A 12,655-nucleotide genomic window follows, 5' to 3' on the forward strand; every position below is an offset into this window, starting at 1 on the left:
TTCCCTCCAAAGAATAAGGCATATGTAATGGGTGTAGAGGGATAGGAGAAAAGCCTTAAAGTGACATTGGAAAGACTATTATAAGAGACAAAGGCAGATACTACATAATGATCAATCCAAGAAGAAGATATAAAAATTGTAAATATAGGAGTTCCTGCTGTGATACAGTAGGTTAAGAATTTGACTGCGGTAGCTTGGGTTGCTGTGGCAACACAGTTTCAATCAGCAACCCAGCACAGTAAGTTAAGGATCCAGCATTGCTGCAGCTGTGGTGTAGGCTGCAACTGTGGCTTGGATTTGATCCCTGCCCTGGGAACTTCCACATACTGTGGATGCAGGGGAAAAAAGTAAAGATATAAACACTCAATATAGAAGGCAAATGTTAACAGAAATAAAAGGAGAAATTGACAGTAACACAATAATAGTGGGGGACTTTAACACCCCACTCACATCAATGAAAAAATCATCCAGACAGAAAACCAATAAGGAAGCATAGGCCATACATGACACATTAGACCAAATGGACTTAACTGATACTTATAAAGTTTTCTATACAAAGCCACAGAATACACATTCTTTTCAAGTACACATGGAACATTCTCCAGGATAGATCACATCCTGGGCCACAAAGCAAGCCTTAGTAAATTTAAGAAAATTGAAATCACATCAAACATCTTTCCAACCACAACACTATAAGACTAGAAATAAACTACAAGAAAAAAACCCTGCAAAATCCACAAACATGTGGAGGCTAAAAAAAAATATGCTACTAAACAACCACTGGATGAATGGATCACTGAAGAAACCAAAGAGGAAATAAAAAAAAAAAAAGACAAATGAAAATGAAAGCATGTTGGTCCAAAGCCTATGGGACACAGCAAAAGCAGTTCTAGGCGTTCCCTGGTGGCTCAGTGGAATAAAGATCCAGGATTGTCACTGCTGTGGCTCGGGCTGCTGTGTGGTGCAGGTTCAGTCCCTGGCTCTGGAATGTCTATATGCCCTGAGTGTAGCCAAAAAAAAAAAAGTTCTAAAAGGGAAGTTTATAGCAACCTAAGTTTACCTTAGGAGGAGTTCCCGTGGTGGCACAATGGTAATGAACCCAGCTAGTATACATGAGGACATGGGTTCGATCTCTGGCCTTGCTCAGTGGGTTAAGGATCCAGCATTGCTGTGAGCTGTGGTATAGGCTGAAGACACGGTTCAGCTCTGGCACTGCTGTAGCTGTGGCGTAGGCCAGAAGCTACAACTCCAACTCGACCCCTAGCCTGCAAATTTCCATATGCCACAGGTGTGTCCCTAAAAAAAGATGAAATAATAACAATAATAATAATTACCTTGGGAAATAATCTCAAATAAACAACCTAATCTTACACCTAAAGCAACTAGGGAAAGAATAAACAAAACCCAAAGTTGGGAGAAGAAATCATAAAGATCAAAGCAGAAATAAATGAAATAGAGACTAAGAAAACAATAGGAAAGATCAAGTAAACTAAAACCTGGTTCTTTGAAAAGATAAACCTTTAGCCAGGAGTTCCTATTGTGGATCAGCAGTTAATGAACCTGACTAGCATCCATGAGGATGTGGGTTCAATTCCCAGCCTCACTCAGTGGGTTACGGATCCAGTGTTGCTGTCAGCTGTGGTGTAGGTCACAGACATGGCTTGAATTTAGCACTGCTGTGGCTGTGGTGTAGGCTGGCAGCTACAGCTCAGATTCGATGCTTAGCCTGCAAACTTCTATATGCCGAGGGTGTGACCCTAAAAAATAAATAAATAAATAAATAAATAAAAATTTACCCACACTCAAAAAAGTGGGGGAGGGGAGAGGACCCAAATCAGTAAAATTAGAAATGAAAAAGAAGTTACAGGAGTTCCCTTCATGGCTCAGTGGTTAGCAAACTCGACTAGCATCCATGAGGACACAGGTTCGATCCCTGGCCTTGCTCAGTGGGTTAAGGATCCGGCGTTGCTGTGAGCTGTGGTATAGGTTGCAGGTGCGGCTCAGATCTGATGTTGCTGTGGCTGTGGTGCAGGCTGGTGGTTACAGCTCCAAATCCACACCTAGCCTGGGAACCTCCATATGCTACAAGTGCGGCCCTAAAAAGCAAAAAAAGAAAATACAGTCTATTCAATAAACGGTTCTGGGAAAACTGAACGTGTAAAAGAATGAACATGTAAAAGAATGAAATTAGAACATTCTCTCACACCATACACAAAAATAAACTCAAAAATGGATTAAAGATCTAAATGTAAAACCTAAAACTCTAAGAGAAAAACAGGCAGAACACTTTTAGACATAAATCTCAGCAATATCTTTTTGGATCCATCTCCTAGAGCAATGGACATAAAAATAAAAATGAACAAATGGGACATAATTAAGCTTAAAAGGTTCTTGCATAGCAAAGGAAACCATAAACAAAATGAAAACCTATAGAATGGGAGAAAATATTTGCAAATGATGTGACCAACAAGGGTTTAATTTCCAAAATATACAAACAGCTCATATAGCTCAATATAAAAAAAAAAACCCAACTTAATAAAAAAAAAAGAAAACCTAAATAGACATTTCTTCACAGAAGATATATGGATGGCTAACAAGCACGTGGAAAATGCTAAACATTGCTAATAATTAGGGAAAGGCAATTCAAACCACAATGAAGTGACACCTCACATGTACCAGAAGAGCCATCATCAAAGTCTGCAAATAATAAATGCTGGAGAGATGGAGAAAAAGGAATCCTCCTACACTGTTTGTGGGAATGTAAAGTGTTACAGCCACTATGGAGAACAGTATGGAAATATACCTTAAAAAACTAAAAACAGAGTTACTATATGATCCAACAATCCCACTCCTGGGCATACATCCAGACAAAATCGTAATTTGAAAAGGTACATGCACCTCAATGTTGATTGCAGCATCAGTTGCAACAGCTACAATATGGAAGAAACCTAAATGTCACTGAGAGATGAATAGATAAAGACGTGGTGTGTGTGTCTACAGACATATATAATGGAATTATTACTCAGCCATGAAAAAGAATGAAATAATGCCATTTACAGCAACATGCATGGACCTAGAGATTATAATACTAGGTAAAGTCAGACAAAGACAAACATATCACTTACATGTGCAATCTAAAAAAAAAGGAGACAAATGAACTTATTTACAAAACAGAAATAGACACATAGACATAGAAAACAAACTTATGGTTACCGAGGTGGAAAGGGGGTGAGGGATAAATTAGGATGTTAGAATGAACATGTACACAGCACTGTATATAAAATAGATAGCCAACAAAGACCTACTGTGTAGCATATGGAACTCTACTCAATATTTTGTAACAACCTGTAAGGGGAAAGAATGTGAAAAAGAATATATATATATAACTGAATATGACATACGTATATGTGTGTAACTGAATCACTGTGCTGTATAACAAACTAACATGACATTATAAATCAACTATAGGTCAGGGACTTCCCATTGTGGCTCAGTGGGTTACAAACCTGACTAGTATCCATGAGGATGCAGTTTCGATCCCTGGCCTCACTCAGTGGGTTAAGTAAGGATTTGGCGTTGCTGTGAGCTGGCATAGGTCACAGACATGGCTCGGATCCCGCACTGCTGTGGCTGCAGCTCCAATTCGACCCCTAGCCTAGCCTGGGAACTTCCATATGCCACAAGTACGGCCCTAAAAGGAAAAAAATATCAACTATGCTTCAGTAAAAATTAATAGATAAGGATCTCCCATCCTGGCTCAGCAGTAACAAACCCGACTAGTACCCATGAGGATGCGGCTTCAATCCCTGGCCCCGGAGTTCCCGTCGTGGCGCAGTGGTTAACGAATCCGACTGGGAACCATGAGGTTGCGGGTTCAGTCCCTGCCCTTGCTCAGTGGGTTAATGATCCGGCGGTTGCCGTGAGCTGTGGTGTAGGTTGCAGACGCGGCTCGGATCCCGCGTTGCTGTGGCTCTGGTGTAGGCTAGTGGCTACAGCTTCGATTCGACCCCTAGCCTGGGAACCTCCACATGCCGAGGGAGCGGCCCAAGAAATAGCAAAAAGACAAAAAAAAATTAAAAAATATAATCCCTGGCCCCGCTCGGTGGGTTAAGGATCTGGCACTGGTGTGAGCCGTGGTGTAGGTTGCAGATGGCTCGCATCCCTCTTTGCGGTGTAGGCGAGATTCGAGCTGTGGCATAGACTACAGCTCCAACTCGACTCCTAGCCTGGGACTTCCCTATGCCGTGGGTGCAGCCCTTAAAAAAAAAAAAAAAAAAAAAAAAAAAAAAAAAAAAAAAAAGACAGAAAAATAAGTAAATAGACAGACAGACGGACAGAGTGACAGTGGAATGACCATGCTGCCACCAACTGTGCAGTCAGCTTCTCTAGCTAGACACCATTCTACCTCTACAGGTCTTGGTTTCAAACTTACTGAACCCAATTCCCCAAAATGGCCACTGCTGAGACCCCTGGAGCTGGATGACTCTGCCTGTGGTGATGCGCCAAGGAACTGACAGGCTGACCCAGTCCTCCCACCTCCAGGGTCAGAGTCTGCGCTTCCTTCAGGAACTGCCTCGCATTCTGTTCCCCTGCCAGGCTTTCTTCAGCCCCCAAGGTGCAGCTGTCTTCGCTTCTCCCCTCACAGCTGCCAGGCCAAAGGCAGCTGAGCAGAGGAGGGTGAAGGGACACGGTCATTTCTGTCACTCGGGACAGCCTCTCTCTGGCTGAACAGCTGTCAGGATGGCTTCTACATTACAGATTTGCTTCCTCATCCAAGTATACATCCTGCCCTCTGAAGCCAAGGCTCGCCAGTCCACTCCGGCCCGTCTCTCTTCTTACTTGAAAAACCCACCATTTCAAACACCACCAAATTACTCCGACAGAAATATGCAATGCTGGAGATGGTTTCAGGAAAGGAAACAAGTAGCTTCTGGAAATACCCTAGACAGTCCAAAATGGATGTGGCACATTCTTCCCTATTTGGGCAGAACAAAAAAAAACAACAACAACAACAAAGGGAATCTGGTCTCAGATCTGCCATTACGCCCAGAAGGAAGGCATCACCTTTTCCTGCCCTCATTTTATAGGCAGAAGGAGGAATCAGCTCAGGTCTCCTGGTGGAGGTAGGACATTGCCCCCCTGCCTTGTTCGTCCAGAGGCTCTAGTGGAGACACACCACACCACCTGGCCTACAGTGACCACCTGTCCCCGTTTGCTCAGGACTCAGGGAGTTCCCAGGACACAGGACCTCCAATTCTAAAGTCAGGAATGTCCTGGGCAAACCCTGATGAGTTGGTCAACCTAGCCTGTCTCCAAAATAGCAAGTCTGGGCCAGAGCTCATCTGCCTCCCATCCTGCTCTGGACTTGGCTGCCTAAGGTACCATCTGACAGGAAAAGCAGCGAGGTAGCTGCTATGAAAAACCTCCCAAGGTGCCCTGCCCTATTTTTAACAGCTCTGCTCCATCCTTTCAACAACCCCCTTTCCTCTCAACTATGAGACACTGTACAAAGCAAGAGAAAAGGAGGGGATGAAAAGATGGTTCTGGGGTTCCTTCCAGACAGCCCCTATCTTAGGGTTCGATTAACATCCCCAGGAATGCAGAGCATCCCTGCGCTGCTCTTCGGCTCTGGGTTCCTCTTTACTGAGTTAGTCCACCTGACAAAGCTTCCCTGTGGCTCAGGAGCCAACGCGGGTGGGGGGGCGCTGACTGTTCCACCCCCAGGGCCAAACAACATGTCGCCCTAAAGCTACTCAAGTCTGACTTAGGTATCACTGACACAGCCTCCTCTGGTTCCTGGCCTATTTTCCAGAGTTGGTTTCTTGCATAATTGATAGACAGAGCAGGGGGTAAACCACCTTGTCCCTTGACGACCTGAGGCATCAGAGCCATGGGCCAGTGGGTTGGGTGCCTTGAGGACACAGGATCTTGGAGGCAGGGCAGCCCCGCCTAACAAGAGCTGCTTTATTCCAGGGAATTCTCCAGGGCTGTGTGAGAAGCCAGCCCCCGCTGACCCCACAGGGCACCCGCAGGACCTTCCTGTTGAGCTTCTGCTAGTTCTGACACACACACACACACACACACACACACACACACACACCCCATCAGGAATGTTCCCTCAGTCCAGCTTAACCTCCTCCGGGAAGACTCTAGCCCCGAATGTCCCAATCCTAGGATGAGAAGCATCTTTCCATCCTGCTCCTTAGACAAAGGGTCTTGAGCGTCTGCCTGGGAGGAGACGAACACTCAGAGATGGTCTCAGTCACGCTCTGTCCCCACCTGTGGACCCAAAAGGGCCTGTGAAGCTCAACAACAAACATGCTGCCATCCACAAGCCAGGCGCCGTGGCTGGGCCACCAGAGAATTTCTGTTGGGAATGGAATCTGGAGCAGACTCCGCAGTCAACCATTCCTAGATGAAAGGAGCCAGAGGCCCTGGACACCAAGCACCACAGCGTCTCCACCCTGGGACCGCCTGTGCGCCGTGTAGCCTAGGGGACGGTCTGAGGAAGGCCTGGCTCTTGCACGCTCGGCGAGGACAGCACCAGGCCACCTCCATACCTCCATGCCACCTGCTTCCAGAGATCCAGAGAAGACCAGCAGGCCCCACTGCCTGGGAGTCTTCTCTTCCCCACTTCTAGGGAGCAGCTCTGCTGCTGAACAGCGCTGGAGAGCTGCAATTATCGAGACAGCATAAGAGCTATTTTGGGAAGGAACCGTCCCGCTGCCAAGGCTTTTGACTTCCTAGACTAAAACAAGATGCAAAAGGAAAGGGCATGAGGGTGGAGAAGAACAGGGAGGAAATTTCTCTGGCAAGAGCATCATCTCCTGAAAGAGAGGAAATACTAGCCCCTTCGCAAAGATATAGATTTGCATTAAAGGGTGAGCAAGAGGCTGGCTGTTAGGATGTCCCTGGCTTTGGGAAGGAGCGGGTGGCCTGACCACCTCCTCCCAGTCCCCTGCTGACTCTCTCTCTCTTAAGATCCTCCAAGAGCACTTCTTCAGTCTACTGTAGTTATTCGGACATTTGAGCACCGACTACTTCATATTGTTGTTTCAATGTTTCCTGTCCCTGTGTTATCTCCCCATCCAGATGGTAAGTTTCTCAAAGCCAAAGCATGTGTGTGGCTTCAGTGTTTCCTCCAACAGCGCCTCTCAGGGCGCTAAGCATCTGAACAGAAACTGTTTATGGAAGGAAGGGAGAAAAGGAGGAAGGACGGAAGGAAGAAGGAAAGGCAGGAGGGAGAGAAGGATTTACTGTCTCTCACCGAGATCATCTCTAAAAGTAGCTGCTCACACCCACAGCTGAGCTCAGGGCCCAGAACTAGATAAGCAGCCATGGCAGAGGGAGTGGCAGCTGCATTTCTGGCGCCTCCCCTGCAGCTGTCCCGTTATCCAAGCTCAGGCTGTTCTCCTCACACACAATGCCCCCCCCCACCCCCGCCACCTCATCTGTTTACCATCTGTAGTCAACTGTCCATCCAGAGCTCGTCTATGCATGGGACCCATCAGAGGCCATGCTGGAGAGATACGGCAAGAGAAATGATGAAGGCAGAAGAGCTTGGACTTTTATTTTTGTCTTTTGTCTTTTTAGGGCCGCACCCGAGGCATATGGAGGCTCCCAGGCCAGGGGTCAAATCGGAACTGAAGCTACCAGCCTACACCACAGCCACAGTAACCCTGGATCCGAGCCATGTCTGAGACCTATACCACAGCTCACAGCAACACTGGATCCTCAACCGAGTGAGGCCAGGGATCCAACCTATGTCCTCATGGATACTAGTCGGGTTTGTTAACCACTGAGCTACGACGGGAACTCCAAGCTTGGACTATCTTTAACAAACATAGGCCAAGAAGAATGAGAGTACTTATGGGAACAACGCATGGTGAAATCAGGACGCTCTTGGCCAAATTCAGGACACAGGGCTGCCGAGAGCAGGGTTCACCTTGTGCCTTTCCAAGCTGAGGACTCAAATAGTGTGTAACCCAGAAAAGCGTCCCCTTTCTGGAGTTCCTGAGGCTGGAGAGGGGCGAGCCAAGTGGGGATGGAGCCTACGGATCCCAGACCGCCTCCGACAGTGCACCTGGTAGGATTTGTTCGCCAAACATTTCTCTCCAGTGTTGCAACTAGCTCTCATACTTTTGTGCAAATGCCCCTCTAGGGAGATGCAGCCCCATAGGTGCACAGCTTGGCAAGTGGAACACAGGCTAGATTTCTATCCCTGCTTGCCCTCTCTGCCAGGTGCACTTGTGCAGTGAACCACCTGCCGAACCATGGGGAGCAGCTCCGTTCTGTCTCCTTTCACGTCTGCTTCCATTAAAGGGTAAGAGAGGGACTTGGATAAGGGGGAGCATAGGAAGACTGGAAGTAACTTCCCAGGGGCGTTCTTACCTCCTCATCTGTCATAATGGAGAAAGTAGAAGCCAGGCATTCCCAGGGGCGGCAAATGGAATTCAGAGAGTGCCAACAGGAGAGGAAAAAGAGAATTTTACTGAAGCTGTCCAGCGGTCTTGGGCATAACCTGGTCCAAATTCCTTCCTAATGCAAGTGGCCCAAATAACAACAGCTAGCATTTACGGAGTGCTCACTGTTGCCAGGCACCATGCTAAGAGCTTTACATGCAGTAGCTTGCTGAGTCCTCACCAGAACCTTAAGAGGAAGCCATTAACAGATGGGGAAACTAATGACTGGAGAGGTCAAATAGCTTACCCAAGGTCACAGTCAGAGAATAGCAGGCACAGGGCTCAAACCCAGTAATATAACTCCAGAGTCTATACTCTAAAAACCTCCTTTATGGAGCTTTGCTCCCCCTGAGGGGCAAGGCTGCTGGCAGGGATTGGATGGCATTCCCGGGGCTCTCTCCTCTCTAGAAACATCCTCTTCCCGAGCCCTGACCTCCCTTGTGCTCACAAGGTTGGAGCATGTTTGGACCCACAACACTTGAAGCAGGAATTCCTTGCTGCTAAGATGCTCTGTATTAGGACTGGTCCCCACCTTCCCTCCCAGTGGAGAGGTCAAGAGTACAAAGTGAGTAGAGGGGGTTACCAGGCTCTGGGGATTCTAGAGTTGGCTGCAGGACCCACTGATGTCCTCGAGGCATGTGCCTAGATATCCCTGGAGATCCTACTTGGGCAGCAGCCAGTAAGTACCTCCCAGGTCCTGGGATGGGGGCTGGAGGAGAGTTCTGAGGAAGCAGAGAAATACACAGGGAGATCTCTCAACCTGAATTAGTTCGGAGTCAGCCCTGAGTAGCACTGTGAAGCAGGTGGTTTGTTTTGGTGGGGCTTTTGTTTGCTTTTTATCACATGGTAGACAAGACCAGCTAATCGGAAAGGTCACGGGCTTAAATTGATCTCTATTCCAAAAGTGACTATTTCCCATTAAAAGGAGACTCTGGAGTATGAAAAAAAAAAAGGGCTCCGGGTCCCAAAGGAACAACTCTAATGACAGAATTTTAGACAAAACCCCAGCATGTACCATCCTGAAAGATGCAGAGGCTACCCTCCCGCTTGACCCCCTGCCTCCCGACCCCAGACCATGGACCCACAGGAGGGAAAACACAGACCTTTTAGCCACCAGATGACACGATTGTACATTTCCTCAGAGACATCTGAAAGTAACAGAGATTGTTGCTTTTTTTTGCCCCCGCTCTGTGGGATGCACCCCACCCCCCACCCCCACCACTTAACGTCTCCCGTTCTGGCTCCACATTTCTCCACCCAGAGGTGCCCTCAGCCCTTGAGGCTCTCCAAGAAGCGCCTCCAGCCGAGAGCTAAAGGTCACCTTCCCACTCTCCCTCTTGGCCCGCCCTGCCTTCGTACCACTGCTGATGCCTCTCCCTTCTTGGCGTCTAAGGCACAGGACACTTAGGTCCCACCTTCTTCACTTCGTTGCCGGAGTATTTACAGGCGGACTTTATTCGCTTTACTAGCCCTCACCAGCCTTCACCTCAGCTCAGTTCTTCATCTCCACTCTCCCACCCTGCGAACCACTCTCTACTACCTTCCACTGAAAGGTTAAGCAGCGTTGCCTGGAAGAGTCAGTGCCTGACGCTGGCCCAAGCATCGTCATCGATGTCACTAGCTCGGAGCTCAGAGAAGCTGGTGGGGAAGGAATGGGGCAATGGGCTCCAGGATGCGTCTAACTTTGGCACTGCAGGAGGGCAGCTCTGAGGGTGTCTTTCTTGCCCACCCCAATGCCCCACCTCACTAAATCAGGGCCGCACCTGGGCAGTCTGCTTCTTCACATACCCAAGAAGAAAGCACTAAACCTTTGAATGGGCTGTTTGGAGGCGTGCTTGGAGGCCTGTGGCACATCCCTTGATGGTGCCCGGCTTGGAGACTCCTTTGGCAGAGGCGGCGGTGGTGGTGGTGGTGATGGTGATGCTGCCGGTGCTGGTGGCGGTGATGGACTTGCCTTCCCTCTCTGGAACATCAGATCCTCACAGAAAGGGCTTGAGTCCATTTCAAAAAAGGGCAGTGAAGGGTCTAGGGGAGAAGGGGACTTAGGCTCGAAATCAGGTGTTGTTGACCAGCTTTGAGGCATTTCAATTTCAGGGTTGAGTAAGGCCCACCATGAACAGTCAGGCCCATACCTAGGTAAGGACCGAGGGGGTAAGGGCCGAGGGGTCAGTTCCAGTTCTGCATGGACAGAGGGCTTTCCGGAGGGCTCTGAACACCTGGATGTGGATCCTGGGGACCTAAAGACATTTCCTGAGGATTTTTTGGTGTGCTGCTTATAGGTGGGCTCCGGAGTGGCAGACACAGACGATCTGTGGGGGCTCTCAGACACTGCTCGAGACGTCACATGGGAAGGCAACTGCACTGTCTGTCTCCCAGAGGAAATGGTGACCTTGCGGCCAACCTCAGTGTCTCCTCGGATTGAGGACTTCATGTTGGCCTCCAGTTTTGATGACATTAAGACCTTTGGGGAGGGTTTGGTTTTGGGGTAGGCAGAATGCCTGTGGATAGACTCAGGCTCCGGGCGCGTAGAAACTCTGAACCCGGCATCGAAATCTTTAAGGACGGAGAGTGTGAGGGAGGATTCCAAGTTCCTATTTCTATGCAAGGCCTTGGGTTCTGTATAAATGGAGTTTTGACGGCTCATTTCCGACTCTTGGCAAGGGAATCTTCTCTGGGTTGTTCGATAGTCTGTACGGCCGCGGCTGCTGCTGTATTCTGGACTGGGGGGTCTCCTTGGATTTCTGGTACCAGCAGCAGTGGAACTCTTTTGAATGGGCTCGGTTTGGACTGCAGCATCCTTCGGGTAAACCAAACCCCTACGGGGACCTCTAACTCCTTGGGGACACTGGACCTTGGAGGGTGGGTCATCTTCTAAAATTGTCAAGTTATCCTTCTGGTCTACAAAACTCAACCGGCGAGACGATTTGGCATCTGAAAATACGGAGTAGCGATTGCTGGCATCACGCCCTGGCTTGCTCTCACCCCTTCTCCTAGTCGATTCCTCTCTGGATGGACTAACGTTCCGCGGCACCTGGACATCAAAGGGAGCTGACCCCTGGGCTTGCTGCATCTTTTGAGGAAGAGGGATGTGGTGGTATGCTTCAGATTTTGACCGGGTCTCCATCCGAGAGCTGGGTGCTCCAGAGAGGCCAGGCCCAGTTTGGGTAGAGCTAGATCGTGGGTGGTCTGGTGTTGAATAGAAGATGGTGGGATGCCCAGCTTCTGATCTTCGAGGGGGTGAAGTCTTGATGGAGGCTGCGCCACTCCGCGGGCTGGAGGGAGGAACATACCCGTGTCCCTGATGAGGGGTTTCGTTCGTAGTCTCAGCCCCTTTCTGTGCTGAAACTGCGACCTTGGACCCAACTTTATTTGTCTTGACCATATGATAGATGGTGCCTCTGTGGGTAGATCCCATATTTTACCGGCTGGCTTGTATTGAGGGTCCCAACGGAGCCTGAACATTTACCCTCGGTTTTAAAAGCTGCTGTTCTTGCATTCCCACAAAAGCAGCTGTTGTTCTCCAAGTGTCTCAAATAGTCCCCTTAGCTACCTGCCTGGTGATGTCACAAAGGAAGGAGCCTCCTGTCTAAAACCCTAGCCTACCGCCACAACTCATCAGAGAACCTCAAGCAGTAACTGCATGGAGGCTGTGGATTTGTCTTTGGGCACTGCCAAAGCTTTGACGGAGTTCTTAGCAAACCCAGGATTTCCCTGGTGTATAAGGAAGGCTCTAGATCCTCCCTTCCTCTCCCCAGATTCTAGGAATTCCCAGAGACACAACCAGAGAGAAGGAATCGGCCTGAATATCCTGCCAAGGCAAGGCTACTCAATCACACTGTGTGAGCCCCCCTTTTTAATAAGGTGTAAAGTTGTCCCAATTTGGTTTAGAACTGCCCTGTACACAAGCCAAAAGATAGAGCTCCAAAAGAAAAAAATATATAGAACTCTGGCTTTTTACAGGTTTCACACAGGGCTTGGTTGACCCTGGGGTGAAAATCTAGGTTGCTCAAAGCATAAATGCTCACATTCTTGGCCCAGGAGTGAGTGTAGGGTTACAGAAGAGATTTGGAGTTAGTCGTTGGTTTCAATCACAAATGGCTGTGTACTTTGGACAGTTTTCTTGACTTGCCTGAGACTTGGTTTCTTCACCTGGAAACCACTGCCTGGTAGGTGCATGTCCCACAGTAAATACT

General features: G+C 48.5%; 1 protein-coding gene across 1 annotated transcript in view; it reads right to left on the reverse strand.

The window, feature by feature from the left end:
• SEPTIN4 (septin 4) overlaps positions 1-11,859 on the reverse strand; it is a 28,859-nt gene extending 17,000 nt beyond the window's left edge. Inside the window, exons 1-3 of the mRNA XM_047757811.1 lie at positions 10,251-11,859; positions 9,566-9,610; positions 8,392-8,399 (exon numbers count right to left, since the gene is read on the reverse strand). Coding sequence (XP_047613767.1) covers positions 8,392-8,399; positions 9,566-9,610; positions 10,251-11,844 — 1,647 coding nt within the window. The 5' untranslated portion in view covers positions 11,845-11,859. The remainder of the gene's footprint in view (positions 1-8,391; positions 8,400-9,565; positions 9,611-10,250) is intronic.
• Positions 11,860-12,655: the final 796 nt, after the last annotated feature.

The sequence above is a fragment of the Phacochoerus africanus genome, chromosome 14 (genome assembly GCF_016906955.1).
Source record: "Phacochoerus africanus isolate WHEZ1 chromosome 14, ROS_Pafr_v1, whole genome shotgun sequence".
Classification (NCBI taxonomy): Eukaryota; Metazoa; Chordata; class Mammalia; order Artiodactyla; family Suidae; genus Phacochoerus; species Phacochoerus africanus.